The sequence below is a fragment of the Loxodonta africana genome, chromosome 1 (assembly GCF_030014295.1).
Source record: "Loxodonta africana isolate mLoxAfr1 chromosome 1, mLoxAfr1.hap2, whole genome shotgun sequence".
Lineage (NCBI taxonomy): Eukaryota > Metazoa > Chordata > Mammalia > Proboscidea > Elephantidae > Loxodonta > Loxodonta africana.
This window is the reverse complement of record NC_087342.1, coordinates 171,030,783-171,050,966: the sequence shown is the minus strand read 5'-3', so window position 1 is coordinate 171,050,966 and position 20,184 is coordinate 171,030,783. Positions and strand designations below refer to the sequence as shown.

Here is a 20,184-nt window from a genome sequence, read left to right as displayed (position 1 = left end):
GAGGGTGTTCCTCTTTTTCGCTGACCTTCTAACTTTCTAAGCATAAGTCCTCCAGAGACTGGGCCCTCCTGATAACATGCCCAAAGTACATGAGATCTTGCCATCCTCCCTTCCAAGGAGCACTCTGGCTGTGCTTTTTCCAAAATGGACTTGTTCATTCTTCTGGCAGTCCATGGTATATTCAGTATTCTTCACCAACACCATAATTCAAAGGCATCAATTCTTCTTAGGTCTTCCTTATTCATTGTCCAACTTTTGCATGCATATAAGGCAATTGAAAATATCATGGCTTATGTCAGGGGCAACTTAGTTCTCAAAGTGACATCTTTGCTTTTCCGTTCTTTAAAGAAGTCTTGGAGCAGATTTACCCAAAACAGTATGTCATTTGATTTCTTGACTGCTGCTTCTATAGACATTGAATGTGGATCCAAGTAAAATGAAATCCTTGACAATTTAATCTTTTCTCCGTTTATTATGATGTTGCTTATTGGTCCAGTTGTGAGGATTTTTGTTTTCTTACATTGAGGTGTAATCCATACTGAAGGCTTGATCTTCATCAGTAAGTGCTTCAAGTCCTCTTCACTTTCAAAAAACAAGGTTGCGTCATCTGCATAATGTAGGTTGTTAAGGAGGCTTCCACCAATCCTAATACCACTTTCTTCTTCATATAGATCTTATTGGTCTTCAGATTAAAGACCGTTTACTTTAGCTTATTTTAATCTTCTAAATTGCACATTTATGTAAAGCTCTATAAGATAATGATATTGCTCTGTGAATGTCCCTGAGTCAGAGAGGAAGGACACAATTTGCATAACATTTGAGAGGTATGTTCTGCCCTAAATCTCAAGGGAATTGCTTATTAATCCTGAAATTAATTTTAGTGTTCTCTGTCTAATTTTTTGTGATATTTACCTCCTCTGTATTTTCGTGATCCTCTCTTCCCCTGGTGGCACAATCGTTAAGTACTCAGCTGCTAACTGAAAGGCCAGCAGTTCAAACCCACCAGTAGCTCCGTGGAGAAAAAAAAAAAACCTGGCAATCTGCTCCCGTAAAGATTGTTGTTGTTGTTGTTGTTAGGTGCCATCTAGTCAGTTTCAACTCATAGCTATCCTGTGTACCAGAGAACAAAACACTGCCTGATCCTGCGCCATCCTCGCAATTGTTGTTATGCTTAAGCCCATTGTTGCAGCCTCTGTGTCAATCCATATCATTGATGGTCTTCCTCTTTTTCGCTGACCCTCTACTTTACCAAGCATGATGTCCTTCTCCAGGGATTGATCCCTCCTGACAACATTTCCAAAGTATGAGAGACATAGTCTTGCCATCCTTGCTTCTAAGGAGCATTCTGGTTGTACTACTTCCAAGACAGATTTGTTCCTTCTTTTGGCAGTCCATGGTATATTCAATATTCTTCTCTAACACCGCAATTCAAAGGCACCAATTCTTCTTCGGTCTTCCTTATTCATTGTCCAGCTTTTGCATGCATATGAAGCTATTGAAAACACCATGGCTTGGGTCAGGCACACCTTAGTCTTCAAGGTGACATCTTTGCTTTTCAATACTTGAAAGAGGTCTTTTGCAGCAGATTTGCCCAATGGCAATACATCTTTTGATTTCTTGACTGCTGCTTTTCCTTGAGTGTTGATTGTGGATCTATGTAAAATGAAATCCTTGACAACTTTAATCTTTTCTCCATTTATCATGATGTTGCTTATTGGTCCAGTTGTGAGGATTTTTGTTTTCTTTGTGCTGAGGTGTAATCCATACTGAAGGCTGTGGTCTTTGATCTTCATTAGTAAGTGCTTCAAGTCCTCTTCACTTTCAGCAAGCCAGATTGTCTCATCTGCATAACACAGGTTGCTAGTGAGTCTTCCTCCAATCGTGATGCCCCGTTCTTCTTCATATAGTCCAGTCTCTCGGATTATTTGATCGACATACAGATTGAGTAGGTACGGTGAAAGGATACAACCCTGACGCACACCTTTCCTGACTTTAAACCACACAGTATCCCCTTGTTCTGTTTGAACGACTGCCTCTTGATTTATGTACGGTTTCCTCATGAGCACAATTAAGTGTTCTGAAATTCCTGTTCTTCGCAGTGTTATCCATAATTTATTATGATCCACACAGCCGTGCCTTTGCGTAGTCAGTAAAACACAGGTAAACATTTTTTCTGGTATTCTCTGCTTTCAACCAGGATCCATCTGACATCAGCAATGATATCCCTGGTTCCGCATCCTTTTTTGAATCCGGCTTCAATTTCTGGCAGTTCCCTGTCGATATACTGTTGCAGCCACTTCTGAATGATCTTCAGCAAAATTTTACTTACGTGTGATATTAATGATATTGTTCAATAATTTCACATTTGGTGGGATCACCTGTCTTGGGAATAGGCATAAACATAGATCTCTTCCAGTGAGTTGTCCAGGTTAGCTGTCTTTCAAATTTCTTGGCACAGATGTGTGAGCACTTCTTGGCATAGACTGCATCAATTTGTTGAAACATCTCGTTTGGTAGTCCATCAATTTCTGTAGCCTTTTTTTCTGTCAATGCCTTCAGTGCAGCTTGAACTTCTTCCTTCGGTACCATTGGTTCTTCCTTATATGATACCTCCTGAAATAGTTGAATGTCGACAAATTCTTTTTGGTATAATGACTCTGTGTGTTCCTTTCATCTTCTTTTGATGCTTCCTTCATCGTTTAATATTTTCCCCATAGAATCCTTCAATACTGCAACTCAGGCTTGAATTTTTTCTTTAGTTCTTTCAGCTTGAGAAATGCAGAGTGTGTTCTTCTCTTTTGGAAGCCCTGGTGGCATAGTGTTAAGTGCTATGGCTGCTAACCAAAAGGCCAGCATTTCGGATCCACCAGGCACTCCTTGGAAACTCTATGGGGCATTTCTACTCTGTTCTGTAGGGTCGCTATGAGTCAGAATCTACTCGATGACAGTGGTTTTGGGATTCTTTCCTTTTGGTTTTCCATCTCCGGGTCTGTACACATGTCATTGTACTATTTTACTTTGTCTTCTCAAGCCGCCCTTTGAAATCTGGTGTTCAACTCTTTTACGTAAAGATTACAGCCTAGGAAACCCTATGGGACAGTTCTACTCACTCATATACGGTTGCTATGAGTCAGAATCGACTCAACGGCACAAAACAATATTACTCCCCAGATTTTGAATTTTACTGCAAAATTTAAAATTCCTTAAGAATAATAGCAAATTCACTTTTGAATTACCCACATACTTGGCAGAGTGACATACTAAGGGTAGTCATCCAATCAATACTTGTCAAAAAGTATGTATGGTGTGGTCGTCACAGAATGAAGCTGTTTGGTAGCAGCCCTGTATTATTGAAGAGTCAAGGCATCCTCGAGAATATGGTCTCTGAACACCCTTTTTTACTCAGTGCTGAGGTCACTTCTGGGGTCACCCTTCAGGAATAAAAAATTAAAAAAAAAAAAAAGGAGTCAAGGCAGTATTATATAAATGGCCCCTGAAGGACCAGGATTTAGAAGACCTGGATTCTGGTCTGAGCTCTGCCAGCATCCATGTAACTTTAATCACGTTCTCTCATGTCCTTATGATTATTTTCTGGAAGATGATGACTTTAAACTAGATCATTTCTAAGGTCCCTTTCAACTCTCAAATAAATCTAAGAAATAGGTCTCTTAGCTGAGCGATACTTTATAAGAAAAGTATTTGTCTGTATTAGAATCTTGTACTGATTTTGACACTGAGAAATAGAAAAGCCTTGCTCCCAATGATGGCAGTCAACTGTGATTTCTTACAACCACATGTAAAATTACTTCCCCTGCTCTTCCCAGGCAAGTTTATGTCCCGTCTACCCTTTTGATTTCCTGCTTGGGGAGAGTGAATATTAACGAATGACTGGACAAGGAAGTGAGGAGGAGATCACATACTTTTAGTGCCTCTCAACATTATCGTGAAGCCAGGAAGAAGAGCACCTTCTCCCCAACTCCCTCCTCCCCCCCAAAAAATCTTAAGATTAGTAGCCCTCTTCCATCACACCCATAGTCACAGGCACACAGAACATACCCTTTCACAAGAGGCAATTAAGGGTATCAAGCCTGACCTGAGACAGCTGAAAAATATTTGTTGAGCATTGTCTCCATACCAAATTCTACAGATCCTTCCTTAACGTAATTTTAAATTGAAATTTGTAGCTGCTGAAAAATAATGATCGGGTAAAAATACTGATGGTGAATGGGTGATTCACCCTGGGGAGGGTGAATCCTCCCCATTTTGATTCCTAATAAAAGAAAGTAGAATCCTTCCGAGAACCACAGAGCACTGACTCTCTCAGGGAGTCCAGGGTCTATTGCAGGTCAGCAAGCTTTATGTTTAATAATCCTTCTAGGTTTTCTGCTGCCATTATAAGTCACCTGAAGAAATAAGAATTATGGTTATATTTTCTTGGTATTCCTGAAAGTACTGAAATGTCACTTAGGTTTCTGACATTCTGACACCATCATAACCAGCTGTAAAATACCTTGAACGTACTACGTATTACCAATGCTAAGCTATAACTCACGTGTCCCTAGATACCCTACTATTACTTCTTATCCAGAAAATAAAACAAAGACTGGTAGGCAAGGCTAGTGTGCATGAAAATAACACCTGGATATTCTTAAACAAAAGAGAAGATGTGCATTCAGAGTTTCACTAATACCACGTGTGATATTCTTCTATCTAAGTTATTTTGAGTTGTTTCAGAGGAATAATATTGATGTTAGCCTCTACCATAGAGGGTGTATAGTGTAGGCATTTGAAAGAACTGTAGGTGAGACTACAATGACATTGAAAATGGCTCCAGATACCTCCTAAATCAAAATATTTCTAAGGGTTCCTGTTGCACCAAACTAAACAAAGTGCTTGACTACAGGGCATATAGCCTGAAGGTTGTCTGTGGCCTAGTAAAGAGGAGATAAGAGAAATACACAAATATAAGGAATGATATAATTGGTGCCATTTAGGGAGCTCAGAGGAAAGAGAGTTTGTGTCCCTTCTGGAAAGTCAAGAAAGGCTTTGTGAAGCAGGTGATTCCTGAGATAGTGCTTGAAGGAAGAAGATTTTCATAACGAAGATGGGAATAGAGGAAATTCCTAGGCAAAGAAAACAGTGAAAAAAAGCATGGAGATAGACAAGCACGCAGTGTACTCAAAGAAGGGGATATTACAATTTGGATGCCAAAGAACCAAACGTGTCGCCGTTGAGTTGATTCCAACTCCTAGCAACTCTGTAGGACAGAGTAGAACTGCTGCGTAGGGTTTCCAGGGAGCTCCTGGTGGATTCAAACTGCCGACATTTTGGTTAGGAGCCGTAGCTCTCAACCACCACATCACCAGGGTTTCCATAATTTGAATAGAATGTGGAATGTGGGAAACCTGGAGCATTATAAGGGACAGATGAAGAATTGCTCTGAAATGATAGGTAATTACTGTATTTTAAAAACTGTAGTTCAAACAAAGACATGTACATATATGTTCAGATCAGCACTATTCACAAAAGCTAAAAGGTGGAAACAACGCAAATGCAATTCAACTAATAAATGGATAAACAAAATGTGCTATATCTATACAGTGGAATATTATTCGGCCCTAAAAAAGTATAATTAAGTACCGATACATGCTATAACCCTGGTGGTGTAGCAGTTGAGAGCTACGGCTGCTAACCAAAAGGTCAGCAGTTCAAATCTACCGGGTGCTTCTTGGAAACCCTGTGGAGTAGTTCTTCTCTGTCCTATAGGGTCACTATGAGTCAGGATCAACTCGATGGCAATAGGAGCATGATATAACATAAATGAACCTTGCAAACACGTGCTAAGTGAAAGAAGCCAGACACAAAAGACCACATATTGTATGATTCCATTTATATGGAATATCCAGAATAAGCAAATCCATAGAGAAAGAAAGCAGATTAGTGGTTGCCAGGGACTATGGGGGAGGAGGGAATGGGGAGTGACTCCTTAATGGGCCTGGGGTTTCTTTTGGGGTGACGAAAATGATCTGGAACCAGATGGTGGTGATGGTTGTACAACACTGTGAATGTACTAAATGTCACTGAATTGTACACTTTAAAATGATTAAAATGGTGAATTTTATGTGAAATTTACCTCAGTTAAAAAAAAAAAAAAACTTGGGGATGTTTGCCTGTGGAAAATGAACTTGATTCAAATTCATGGAGTAGACATTAGAAGTTTTCAAGCCAGGTCTGGACTGTGTTTTAGGGAAGTAAATCTGGCTACGCCATATAGGATGAGAGTAACAAGGAGATCTTAGGGGCAAGGAAAGTAGGTGGAAAGTTTTTGGAAACCGTAAGTAGAGGAGAAAAGTTCCAGTCAGAATGTTTGCAGTGAGAAAGGAAGGTTAGGGGATGAGGTGTAAAACCCATTTCAGAGAGAAAATGTATAGGACCTGAAAACTGATAGGGGGAAGCAGGCAAGTGAGAACCATAGAGGAATGGTCAGAGACCAAAACCAGGATTTTGAACTTGGATAACAGGAAGAATTGTGCCATTAATAGAAATAAAAAATTAATAGAAATAGGAAAGTGAAAAAACTAGGTTGACTTTGGACATAGTGAACTTGAGGCAAGCCATCAAGGTGATTGTTGCAGGAAGCAACTCGATTCTCCTATCAGCCTGATCTCCTTGCTTATGGCCTTTTTGGGTGGATTTTTTTTTCTTGGTCAAACTATGCAATTTTAAGTTTCATGTCTCTTGCAAAAGAGGATATCAGGAAAAATGGGTTGCAAAGGGTTAACAAGCCTCAGAGCAGACAGAGATTTATTATGTAGACTGCAAGCTTTAAAAAGATAATGAATTACCCCAGACCTTCTCTTAGCCCAAGACAGGAACCATTCCCAAAGCCAACTCTTCAGACAGGGATTGGACTGGACTGTGGGATAGAAAATCATAATGATACTGGTGAGGTGTTAGCTTCTTGGGTCAAGTAGACACAGGAGACTGTGTGGGCAGCTCCTGTCTGGAGGGGAGATGAGAGGGCAGAAGGGGTCAGAAGCTGGCCGAATGGACATAAAAATAGAGAGCGGAAAGAAGGAGTGTGCTGTCTCATTAGGGGGAGAGCAACTAGGAGTATATAGCAAGGTGTATATGAATTTTTGTATGAGAGACTGACTTGATTTGTAAACTCACTTAAAGCACAATAAAAATTAAAAAGTAATAATAATAAATTGGGCACCATAATCTTCTGCACCTCTGGTGCTTCCTGCTTTTCCAATGAGCCTAAAAAAAAAAAAAAAAAAGGGGGAACGAATATGAGAAGGTTAGTTCCACGGAGATTATTCACATTTCCCTGTAAAAGTTGACTGACTTACTGCATGAAAGAGATAGTAAAGTCAGATACCCGAGCAGTACAGTTCTGAACGACGTTGACTTCCTTGCACATGCCTTCTGTGCTGTCTTATTAGTATTCAAGAATTGTCAGATAGCAAAGAAATATAAAAGTACCTTTATATTCTGTTACCTTCCCAGCTCTGCAACTTGCAGAGCATGACGATACAGGCCTGCTTATACTACCAAACTAAAACTCAGCTGTCTGCTCCAACCTCAGGACTAGTAAATGTCTTTTTAATCCTTATACACTATACTCAAACCATTCTGAGATGAGGATGGAGGCATGCTTCCCTCCCTCCCTCAGTCACCCAACAGATTTCCTTTTTACATGTAAACTAAACCCCCCCTCTCAGTACCAGAGTAAATGCACAGAGTTTACTCTCAGTAAGACTTGTTTTCTCTAAAGGAGCCAATGATATTTCTGTCAGTGCTGAGACAAAAGATGTTTTGCAGCCACCAATGTGATACTTCATTCAAACAAGGATCATCAATGGATCATTGGTTAAAACAATTGGGTGATAGACTAATGGGAAACCATAGTCACATGGTCTCAAAGCACCTTGCAGATCACTTCTTTAGTGCAAAGGAAAACAATGAACAAACTTAGCTGTACTAATATTGTGTGACTCCTGATGTAATAGAAAAGTATAGGACATCACCTAGTAGTTTTCTTGCTAAAAATGTTTAACCTGAGTGTAATCATAAGAAAGCAATCAGACAAATCTAGGATATGGGGCATGCTGCAGGGTGTTTGCCCTAGACTCTTAAAAATTGACAATATTCCATGTGGCCAAGCAATTCCACGCCTAGTCATATACCCAAGAGACTTGAAAGCAGTGACACAAACAGATACAAGTATGCCGGTGTTTATTGCAACACTGTTTACAATAGCCAAAAGGTGGAAACAACCTAAATGTTCGTCAGCAGATGAAGGGATAACCAAAATGTGGTAGATATATACAATGGAATACAACTCAGCTACAAAGAGAAATGAAGTCCTGATACATGCTACAACATGGATGAGCCTTGAAAACATGAGTGGTGAAATATGTCGATCACAAGAGGACAAATATCATATGATCTCACTTATATGAAATAACAAGAATAGGCAAGTGTGTAGAAACCAGAGATTATCAGTGGTTACCAGGGACAGGAGGGAAGGGAAAAAGGGAGTCATTGTTCAGGAAGCAGTTTCTGTTCATGGTGATGGGAAATTTGGCACCGACTATGGGTGATGGTTGCACAGCATGATTAATGTAATCAATATTACTAAATTGTACACCTGAAAAATGTTGAATTGGCAATGTTGTGTTATATATGTTTTTACAGTAAAATGAAAAAAATTGCCAATATTATGAAAGACAAAAAAGGTAGTGGGAAGTCTGTTGTAGATTAGAGGAGATTAAAAAGATATGACATCCAAAGGAAGTGTATGATTTTTAATTGGATCTTGGATTGGGGGGATTTGGAAATTTTGAATACGGATTGTGTCTTAAATAATATTATAGTAAATGTTAAACTTATATGTGATAATGGTTCTATGGTTATGTAGGAGAATGTCATGGTTCTTAGGACACAAGTGTTGAAGTATTTCCTAATGAGGCATCATGACGACTTACAATTAGTAAATGTTATCTAGAGAAAAGTAGTAAAATGTTAGCGTTTGGTGAATCTAGGTGGTGGGTAAATAGGTGTTCAATTGTATTCTTTCAACTTTTCTATAGGTTTATAATTATTCAAAAAAAAAAATAGAAAGGCAGTTTCCCTTGAAGGTTTAGAAAGAAAATCTTTAAAGTTTACTGTTATTTCCTAATGTAGCTGGTAACATTTGGGAAGAATAACATGAGAAGTAGAGATGATCAGTCTCTAGCAATTTCTGGACTCTCCTGAGGAATATTAGTTATCTGCTTTTGGGAAAAGATTTCCCCATATCCAGCTTTCAAGTACAGGTAACAGTAGTTGGAAATTAGAAAGAGTTCATTTATGTCATCCAATCCTTCTTTGTTACCTGACTTATAAAAAAGCATTTGTTTCTTAAAGTAAAAGACCACATTGTATATCCATTACTTAGCAACAGGAACTCTGTCTGCCTTTGGTCTGCAGAGACTGGTATATAAACCTTTGGAATTAATCCCTTTGTGCATCCTCTCAATCCAAGTGCTGGCTGTTTTGCTTTTGTACAGAATATTGTTTTACAGTGCTCACTATAGCTATCTGAGGAGGCCAACAATGTCATGAGCCCTGGCACACTATCTTGTCTATTTTCACCTTTTTTTCTTTTTTTAAAGATAAAAAAGGTTTCAAGCCACACGTTTTCTGTGAACCACCAAAGACTGGAAAAAAATTACTTTCTTTTCTCGTAACCTGGATTGACAAGAAGCACACCTACAGGAGACAAAGAGATGAGTGAATCCCTTTTAAAGACCCTAGTAATGAAGCCCTCGGGGAATTGCTGTGTATGGTAGAATTTACAGTGACTTCTGGAAATGAATAGTGTAGCTAGAACAGGCTCAGGACTGCCAGTTGTTGAAATACCCTCTAGTTCACACTTTTTTTATATCAGCATATTTTGGGCCCCAGTGAAAAAGTTATTTTAATAATATCCAGCTCTGCTAGAAATAGACATGATAAGGGGCAAATGTCGGAAAAAGGGGACTTCGTTCTCAGGAGTTTATTTAGTTGTTTCTTTTCCAGTCTTTGAAATAAATACTGGTATTTTCAATATGGATAAAAAACTATTTGTAAGGCACCAACTCATGGCTCAACATCAGTTATATACTGACTCTGAACCAAATCACCCAGATTTTCTAGAATCAGAAGTGAGTAAAATGAACTTTGTATGGTTCCCAAAAAGAACAGTGCATAACCAACACATGTAATGAGAAAGCATTCATCCATCCATTTGTATAACAGACATTATTGATCATCAACTATATATCAGGCACTGATCTAGGACACCAGGGACATGGTTAGGAACAAGAGAGGAAAGTCCCTGGCTCTCAGGAAGCTTACATGCTAGAGGAGGATCGCACATGAAATCTATCTGGAAGAGGACTGCACGTGAAATCTGCTAGCACTTAGAATATAAGCTCCATGAGGGCAAGAGTTTAAAATCCTCCCTGCTCATGGCTGTGTCTCCGGTGTGTATGCAGTGCCTGACGTATAAAGTAGATGCTAAATGGATATTTGTTGAATGAAAGGGCAACCATCAGCTGAAATAGAAACTCTGGCCTCTCCCAAATTGTTTTACAAAAAGAATAAGAATAGGTATATGTTTAATGAGAAATATTACTGTTTATGTAGAAGACTAAGTTGTTTACAGTTGTCTTTAATTTGTTATATTTCTATAAGCTCTAAAAAATTTTTATGGAAAAAATTTTATATCTGAATGTCTATTCTCAGATGGGCATCTGTAGCTATTATAGTCACATATCAGCTAGAAATAGATTTGCTAAAGCCTTGAGAAATATCCAGGCTCATTATACATTTATCTTTTTCATAGTTTTACTTGAGTGTGATATAATTAAAATGAATATAATAAAAGCTTAAATATTTACCATATTTGTGTTCTAAAATAAAAACATTTATGTACAAGCTAAAGCAGCCAAGAGTGAAATGATTTCACAGAACTGGAATATTTGTTGTGATAAAATGGACATGCAGGTGAACTGCACTTCAATACTTCAGCCTGTTCAAGTTGTAATGTCTATGGTGACCGTGCTGTCATTATTTGTAGGGTTCTACTCTCTCTGCTTTCAAAACATTTAAGAGCTGATCCGGAGCAGATATATGGTATTGCTCTGCTCTCATCCCCAGCAAATTTTATCTCTGCTGGGTAAAAGGATGGCGACCAAGCTAGGAATACAAATTAAAATGTGATAGTTTTAGGTTTGAAAATAGCCTGTGATTGATTAAACACAAGTACTTCAAAGTAATAGAATTTTCTAAAATGATTAGTCTATAAGCAAAGTATATGATAGGAAAAGTAGTTTTACATTGGGGATGAACATTGAAAAACATTGTGCTAAATGAAATCAGCCAGACATAAAAGAATAAATATTGCATGATTCCATTTACATGATACATCTGGACTAGGCAAATTCATAAAGACAGAAAGTAGATTAGCAGTTACCAAGGGCCGGGGGGAGAGGAGAAGAGAGAGTTATTGGTTAATGGGTATAGAGTTTCTGTTTGAGGTGATGAAAAGTTTTGGGAATACATGATGGTGATGATTGCTTAACAATGTGAATATAATTGTTACTGTTAAAGCCCAACGACAGGACAAACACTGTCCAGACCTGCACCATTCTCACAATCTTTGCTGTGTTTGAGCCCATTGTTGCAGCCACTGTGTCAGTCCATTTTGTTGAGGGTCTTCCTCTTTTTTTTGCTGACCTTCTGCTTTACCAAGTATGATGTCCTTCTCCAGCAACTGGTCACTCCTGATAACATGCCTAGAGTACGTGAGACAAAGTCTCGCCATCCTCACTTCCAAGGAGCACTCTGGCTTTATTTCTTCCAAGACAGACTTGTTTGGTCCTTAGGCAGTCCATGGTATATTCAATATTATTCACCAGCACCATAATTCAAAGGCATCAATTCTTCTTCAACCTTCCTTATTCGCTGTCCAGCTTTCACATACATAAGAGGTGATTGAAAATACCATGGCTTGGGTCAAGTACACCTTAGTCCTCAAAGTGATATCTTTGCTTTTCAACACTTTAAAAGGTCTTTTGCAGCAGATTTGCCCAATGCAATACATCATTTGATTTCTTGACTGCTGCTTCCATGGGCATTAATAGTAGACCCAAGTAAAATGAATTTCTTGACAACTTCAATATTTTCTGTTTATCGTGATGTTACTTATTGGTTGAGTTGTGAGGATTTTTGTTTTATGTTAAGGTGTAATCCATACTGAAGGCTGTAGTTCTTGATCTTCATAGTAAGTGTTTCAAGTCCTCTTCATTTTTAGCAAGCAGCATTGTGTCACCTGCATATTGCAGGTTGTTAATGAGTCTACCTCCGATCCTGTTGCCATGTTCTTCTTCATATAGTCCAGCTTCTCAGATTATTTGCTCAGCATACAGACTGAATAAGTATGTTGAAAGGATACAACCCCCACATACACCTTTCCTGATTTTAAACCACACAGTATGCCCTTGTTCTGTTCACATGACTACCTCTTGGTCTATGTACAGGTTCTGCATGAGGACAATTAGGTGTTTTGAAATTTCCATTCTTCTCAATGTTATTCATAATTTGTTATGATACACACAGTTGAATGCCTTTGCATAGTCAATAAAACACAGATAAATGTAAGCAAAGAAGTTATAAAGCTGTTCACAGATAAGAACATCTAAAGCATCATTCTGTTTTCTATTACAAATTTAGAAAATCATTTTGCTATAATATATATTACACCAAATTTGCCATTTTAACTTTTTTAAAATGAATAATTCAGTGGCATTAATTACATTCACCTATGTGAATAAGCGAAAACCCTGGCGGCGTAGTGGTTAAGTGCTACAGCTGCTAACCAAAGGGTTGGCAGTTCGAATCCACCAGGTGCTCCTTGGAAACTCTATGGGGCAGTTCTACTCTGTCCTGTAGGGTCACTATGAGTCAGAATCGACTCGACGGCACTGGGTTTGGTTTTTTTTAGTTTATGTGAAAAAGCAATGGAATCACAAGCTAATGTAATTAATGCCATTGAATTGTACACTTAAAAATAGTTAAAATGGCATATTTGATATAATATACGTTATACTACAATAAAATATTTTTTTTTAATTTCCAATGGCAAATGCAGTGATGCCTTAGATGTTCTTATCTGTGAACAACTTTATATTAGCTTTTCTTACCTGAAGAAACTGCTGCTGATTTTTTTTTAATGAGTCAAACTGGGAAATGGCTCAATACATCTAAAAGGAAAAATCCACTCTCCTTCATAAATTACAGTTTCTCCACAATTTACCTCGCAATCTCAAGATACAGAAGCTCCTTGACTTCCTAACTTTCAACATTTTTAACATGTCCTTTGTGTTGGACATAAAAAGATGAGAATGTTGAAAGAGCTAGAATGAAGAGGAGCTGGTTAGAACAGAATCTAAATTGAAAGTGGTGAGGCAATGGCTTCTGTTTCTAGAATAAGTTGTTGGACAGCCGGAGCAATTCTGTAGGACCCCCAGTTTATGTGACATTTGAAAAGTGGTGTGCCTGAGCAATAATAGTAAACAAGCGATGAGAAAAAGGATGGACAAATGGAAAAAGTGGAAGCTTGTGACAACAGCATGAGCCTCGGTGTCGGATACTTGTTAACCTAAAATGAACTCGAGAGTTTAAGTTTGAGAACTTAAAGGCTAAGCCTGTTGTGAAATTGTTGCTGTTGAAATTTTGGCCACAAGCCATGAATTATTCATAGGATCAAGGCCAGTTAATAGTTGCACAATATCAAAGTGAGTAACTAGGTCATGAATACACTATACAGATGTGCTCAGGGGTTCCCTACCATTCCTGCAGAAGTTATGGGGAGGAGAGGAAGGGCCTAGGTTGTCAGTGTAGACAAAACTCTATCTTGGAAGAAGATGACCATAAACAAACAACCAAATATAAAATACTTGAGCAGAAAGAAGAATAAGCCTGATTTTAAAATTTCTGGAAGAACCGATTCATATCCTTAGTGGTACAAAGTTCAAACTCCTCTTAGTTTGTTGAAAATTCTAGGCCCTTAAAAAACTTTGAAGAGCAGCCTGAAGACCCCAAATTCTTGTTTCATAGCACATTGCTTGCAGAGGCCTTTTGTTTTTTTAAAAAAGTTTTAAGTCACAGATTTTAACTTAAAGTGGCTTGTGATATGCCCAGAGCTATGCATGAGCAGTATCCTGTTATAAGTTACTTACTATGAAAATAAGAACATCAAAACACAGACGTCTTTCAATAAATTTTTAAAGGATTGCAAAGAAGCAAGCAGTGTCAGGACCAATTTTATCAACATCTCCTTTCTCTCATGAAAGTAGTCTGTCTGCCCACATTAATTACCTGAATAGTGTTATTTTAGACTCAGGAGCAAAGCGGGCTCAGGACCTAACCTATTCATAAGTTGAAGGGCTCTTGTTCTGTACATAGGTGACAGGAGAAGCTTTATTCGGAAGTTGACCTGACAGCAAAGGTTAACATATTTGTTGTCTGTAGTATGTCAAAATTTGATATATATGTTCGTAACTAAAAATACTTTTTTAAATAAAATTTTACTCCATGTGTTACTTACTATTCATACAAGAAGAAGTGTATCATTAGAGCGGAGCGATCTGATAGTTACTGCCTCAACCAAATTATCAAGTTTATAGCATTACTAATAGTGTTATACAGATGATACAACCTTGCTTGCTGAAAGTGAAGAGGTGTTGAAGCACTTACTGATGAAGATCAAGTACAAGCCTTCAGTATGGATTACACCTCAACATAAAGAAGACAAAAATCCTCACTACTGGACCAGCAAGCAACATTATAATAAACAGAAAAGATTGAAGTTGTCAAGAATTTCATTCTGCTTAGATTCATGATCAACACCCATGGAAGCAGCAGTTAAGAAATCAAAAGACATATTTCACTGGGCAAATCTGCTGCAAAATATCTCTTTAAAGTGTTGAAAAGCAAAGATGTCACTTGATGACTAAGGTGTACCTGACCCAAGCCATGGTGTTTTCAGTCACCTCCTATGCATGTGAAAGCTGGGCAATGAATAAGGAAGATCGAACAAGAATTGATGACTTTGAATTATGGTGTCGGCAAAGAAGATTGAATATACCATGGACTGCTAAAAGAATGAACAAATCCGTCTTGGAGGATGGCGAGACTTCATCTCCAATGATTTGGTTGTGTTATCAGGAGGAATCAGTCCCTGGAGAAAGACAGAAAGACCCTCAGTGAGATGGACTGACACAGTGGCTGAAACAGTGAGCTCAAGCACGACAGCAATCATGAGGATGGTGCAGGACCCAGCAGCATATCGTTCTGTTGTACACAGGCTTGCTATGAGTCGGAATCAACAGCACCTAACAACAACAGTAATAGTGAGATTGCCTGACGTTTTGTACCTCCTGAACCGATGCAATATGAAGTACATAATATTCCATATGAAGTATTCATGCCACAAATGTTTAACTTAAACCTAAGCTAGTATCTTCAGACCTGACTTTAAATTTACAAGGAAAACAGAGACAAGTTAAATGACACGAGGAAATAATCAGACAATTCAAAAAAGTGAGACATTTTATAAGAACTGTTCTGAACTTCTCAAAATCATTGGTTTTCATGAAAAAAAAAAACTTAATGGTTTTTATTCTCATTTCATGAAAATTAAGGAGGGGCTATTCTAGATTTTAAAGGACCAAAATGAGACCTAAAAACCAAGTTCATGGGTCAATAATTTAAATATAAAAACTAAAACCATAAAACTCTTTGAATAAAAATAGGAGTAAAGCTTCAGGAACTAGTTTTTTACAATGAATTCTTAGAGACACCAAAAGCATCATCAACAAAAGACAAGACAGATAAAGTGAACTTTATCAAAATTAAAAACTTCTGAACATAAAGGGCATTATCAAGAAAATAAAAAGATAACCTATAGCATGGAAGAAAATATTTGGGAACCATATATCAGATAAGGGTTTAATACCCATAATTCATAAATAATTCCTACAACTCAACAACAGAATGACAACCCAATTTAAAAAATGGACATTCTTCGTTCAATCACGTATATGAGACCAAAAGGGCAATACCTGCCCAACAGCAAAGATGAGGAGGCAGGAAGGGACAGGAAAACTGGATAAATGGACACGGAGAACCTGGAGTGGAAACGGGGAGGGTGCTGACACATTGCTAGGATTGCAACCAGTGTCACAAAATAATTTGTGTATAAATTTTTGAATGAGAAACTAATTTGCACCATCAACTTTCACCTAGGCACAATAAAATAAAAAATAAGTGGGCAAAGGACTTGCATAGACATTTCTCCCAAGAAGATATACAGATAGCCTACAAGCACATGAAAATATGCTCATTGTCATTAGGGAAATGCAAATCAGATGCACAATGAGACACTGCTTCACCCACCAGGATGGCTGTTATCAGAAAAATGGAAACTAACAAGTATTGGTGAGGATGTGGAGAAATTGCTGGTGGGATTGTAAAATGGAGCAGCTGCTGTGGAAAACAGGCAGTTCCTCAAAAAGTTAAACATAGAATTACCGTATGGTCCAGCAATTCCATTCTTGGATATATACCCAAAAGAATTGAAAGCAGGGACTCAAACAGATACTTGCACACCAATATTCATTGAAGCATTATTCACATTAGCCAAAAGGTAGATAAAACACAAGTGTCCATTCCCACATGAATAACAAAATGTGGTATATATGTACAATGGAATATTATTCAACCGTAAAGAGAAATGAAGTCCTGATCCACGTTACAGCATGGATGAACCTTGAAAACATACTGAGTAAAATTTGTCAGGCACAGGGACAAATATTGTATGATCCCATTTATATGATCTAGAATAGGCAAATGCATAGAGACCCAAGTTTACTAGTGCTTACCAAGGCCTTAGGGAAAGAGAGGGAGTAATTGCTGAAGAGGTCTTGAGTTTCTGTTCGAGGTTATGTAGAACTCTTGGAAATGGATAGTGGTGATAGTTGTACAGCATGGTGAATGTAATTAATGCCACTAATTGTACACTTAAAAATGGTTAAAATGGAATTTTTTTGTTATATATATTTTACCACAATAAAGTTGTTTTTTTGTATTTTAAAGTATAGTGTGTGATTCTGGTTTGTGCAAAAAGCTATAAAAGATATTCTTTGGACAGTTGGGGAAATTTGAATATGGGCTGTATGTTAGGTGATATGACATTGTTCTTTTTTTAAATTTGATAATGGTCATGTGGTTATATATGAGATGTCATATGCTTACACAGTGTACGCTGATGCATGTAGGGGTGAAGAGTCATGAGGACTGCTACTGTCAAGTTGTTATGGATTGAATTGTGTCCCCCCAAAAAGTGTGTCAACTTGGCCAGGCCGTGATTCCTAGTATTGTGTGGTCATCCACCATTTTGTGATATGATGGAATTATCCTATGTGTTCTAAATCCTAACTTCTATGATGTTAATGAGGCAAGATTAGAGGCGGTTATGTTAATGAGGCAGGACTCAACCTAAGGATTATGTTGTATCTTGAGTCAGTCTCTTCTGAGATATAAAAGAAAAGAGCAAGCAGAGAGGAGAGGGACGTCATACCACCAAGAAAAAAGAGCCAAGAGCAGAGCATGTCTCTTGGACCCAGGGTCCCGTCACTGAGAAGCTCCTAGACCAGAGAAAGATTGATGACAAGGACCTTCCCCCAAAGCTAACAGAGAGAGAAAGCCTTCCCCTGGAGCTGGCACCCTGAATTCAGACTTCTAGCCTCCTAGACTGTGAGAGAATAAATTTCTATTTGTTAAAGCCATCCACTTGCGGAATTTCTGTTATAGCAGCACTAGACAAGTCTAGGTAGAGCATATATGCATATTCATTGTACTGCTCTTTCAACTTTTCTATATGTGTGAAAATTTTCGTAATGAAAGGTAGAGGGAAAATGAAATTAGCAGTTCCACAAAATACTTTGGAAACCATCACATTAGTAGTTTAATGTGTATAGAGGAAAATGCAGATACCATTAAAAATACAGTTTTATCTAAAGGATCTATTTCATTTATTCTAAATTACTACTTTAACAAATGCAACTAACTAAATATGTATATATACATATATATGTATACTTTGTATGTATGTGTATACATTGATACACATACAGTGAGCTTTATCTAGTTTTATTTTTTGAGAAGTAAAAGTTATAGAAACACTAATTTTTAAGAAACTAATGAATTAATATTCTCTCTTTTCTAATTTTAGGCTCAAGAAAAAGGAAGATTAGACTATGCTAAGGTACGTAGATCTTATACATTCTACACACGTTTATTCATTTCAGTGTGGTGTTTGGTTTTTGTTATATTTCAAAGGTCATAAAAGAGAGTCATCACGTTCAAAGCTGAAGGACATTTCCTGTTAAATAACAAACATTAGCAGGTAAAAACATTCATTTAAGTGTATTTACTGAGTGCTTACTTTATTCCAGAAATTATATTAGGTGTTGGGAATACAAGCATGAATAAGACCGACTCCTTTCAGGACATTTACAGTCTCGTGGAGAAGACAGATAACTAAATAATAAACAACTAAATACATACATAATAGAGTGTCAGGTGGTGGTAAATTATAGGAAGAAAAAGAAACAGGGTAAGATCACTAATCATTGTTGGAAACATGCATATGGCCTGTGGGTAGAAGACAGCTTTTAGCTCATTCAGATAATACGAAGTGATGGCTTGAAGGAGCAAGAATTTATTCTCTCAGTTGTGAGGACCATAAGTCTGAAATCTAGATGTCATCAAGGTAGATTCCTTCTGGAGGCTTTGAGGAAGAATCTGTTCCATACCTCTTTCCTAGCTTCTGCTGGTTGGCATTCCTTGGCTTGTAGACTAATCGCTCCAGTCTCTGCCTCCAACTTTACATGGCATTCTTCCCTGTCTTCTTTGTCTCTGTTTTCTTATAAAGACAGCGCTGAACTGATTATGGCTCACCCTAATCCTGTATGACCTTAACTTAATTGATTACATCTGCAAGGATCCTTTTTCCAAATATGGTCATATTCCGAGGTCCTGAGTGGATGTGAATATTCGGGGGACGCTACCCAACCCAGTGCACCTGGGAAACACCACACAGTGCAGATTCGCCTGTGGAGCTTTTGAAAAATGCACACACTTAGGTTACCACTGTATCACACCCTCCCTCACCAAGATCAAAGTCCCCTGGTGGGGCAGCAGGCCAGGGGCAGGTTGGAGTAGCTTGGAAAACTCTCCACAGTAATTCCGACACACAGCCCTGGTTAAAAACCACTGCAGGAATTCAGATTTCAGCGCACCAGTTCAGGCCTATGAACATGTTTAGGTCACATTCTCTTTTCCCCTTAGGGACAAATGGAACATTTTCACAGAGGTATGGCATGCATACAGCTGCTTGGCTCAAGGAACAAGCTAACCATCTGGTTTATGCAGCAGTCAGGAACATCTAGGGTATGAGCACACCTGTCCTCTAAAAAACAGGAAGGAAGGAAGGAAAAATGACCCATAAGGGCTCTGCTTGTATTGGGACAACCCAAATCCACAATGATCTCTCTAGGGCTCACCCTGGCAGCCCAGAGAAGCACACCCATGACTCCATGCCTTTACTCTAGCTCTTTTTTTTTTTTTGTCCCAAATGCAGTCCCTCCTTTTACCTGCCTCATGAACTTTTGCCTCCTTTAAGGAATACTAGGTCATAGGAGCAACTCTAAGCTGAGGACTTCTCTGTCACTGTATCTCACATGTCTCCTTGAACGTCATCATATATCCCAGTGCTGGTTGTGGACACATCCTCTTGGATTTCTCACAGGCACACGGCTCAGTGCATCCTAAACTAAACTCGGCACCTTCCCTGATATCTCTGGTCCCTTACTCTCTCTTCTGTTGTTGACTTTGTCATCTAACCAGTTAACCATGCAAGAAACTTGGAAGTCACTCTTGACTCTGCCTACCCACTCTCCCTTATATGCCATGACCAAGTCATGCCGGTTTTATATCCTACATTTTCTTTAATCCAACGCCTCCCCTTGACCTCTCTTCCATTGCTCATCTCGAGAGGCTCTTCTTCTGAACTTACGAAAAGCCTAC

At 38.3% G+C, this 20,184-nt stretch overlaps 1 protein-coding gene across 14 annotated transcripts in view; it reads left to right on the top strand.

Annotated features, from left to right (window-relative positions):
• Positions 1-20,184, top strand: part of PDSS2 (decaprenyl diphosphate synthase subunit 2) — a 303,253-nt gene that overhangs the window by 239,821 nt on the left and 43,248 nt on the right. For 13 of the 14 annotated variants that reach the window (XR_010322546.1, XR_010322549.1, XR_010322548.1 and 10 more), the window contains one exon: positions 18,329-18,361. Coding sequence is in view for 10 of the 14 variants with exons in the window: in XM_064289434.1 (XP_064145504.1) it covers positions 18,329-18,361 (33 nt within the window). In the remaining 4 variants the exon portion in view is untranslated. The other variant, XM_023543105.2, reaches the window with a different exon arrangement.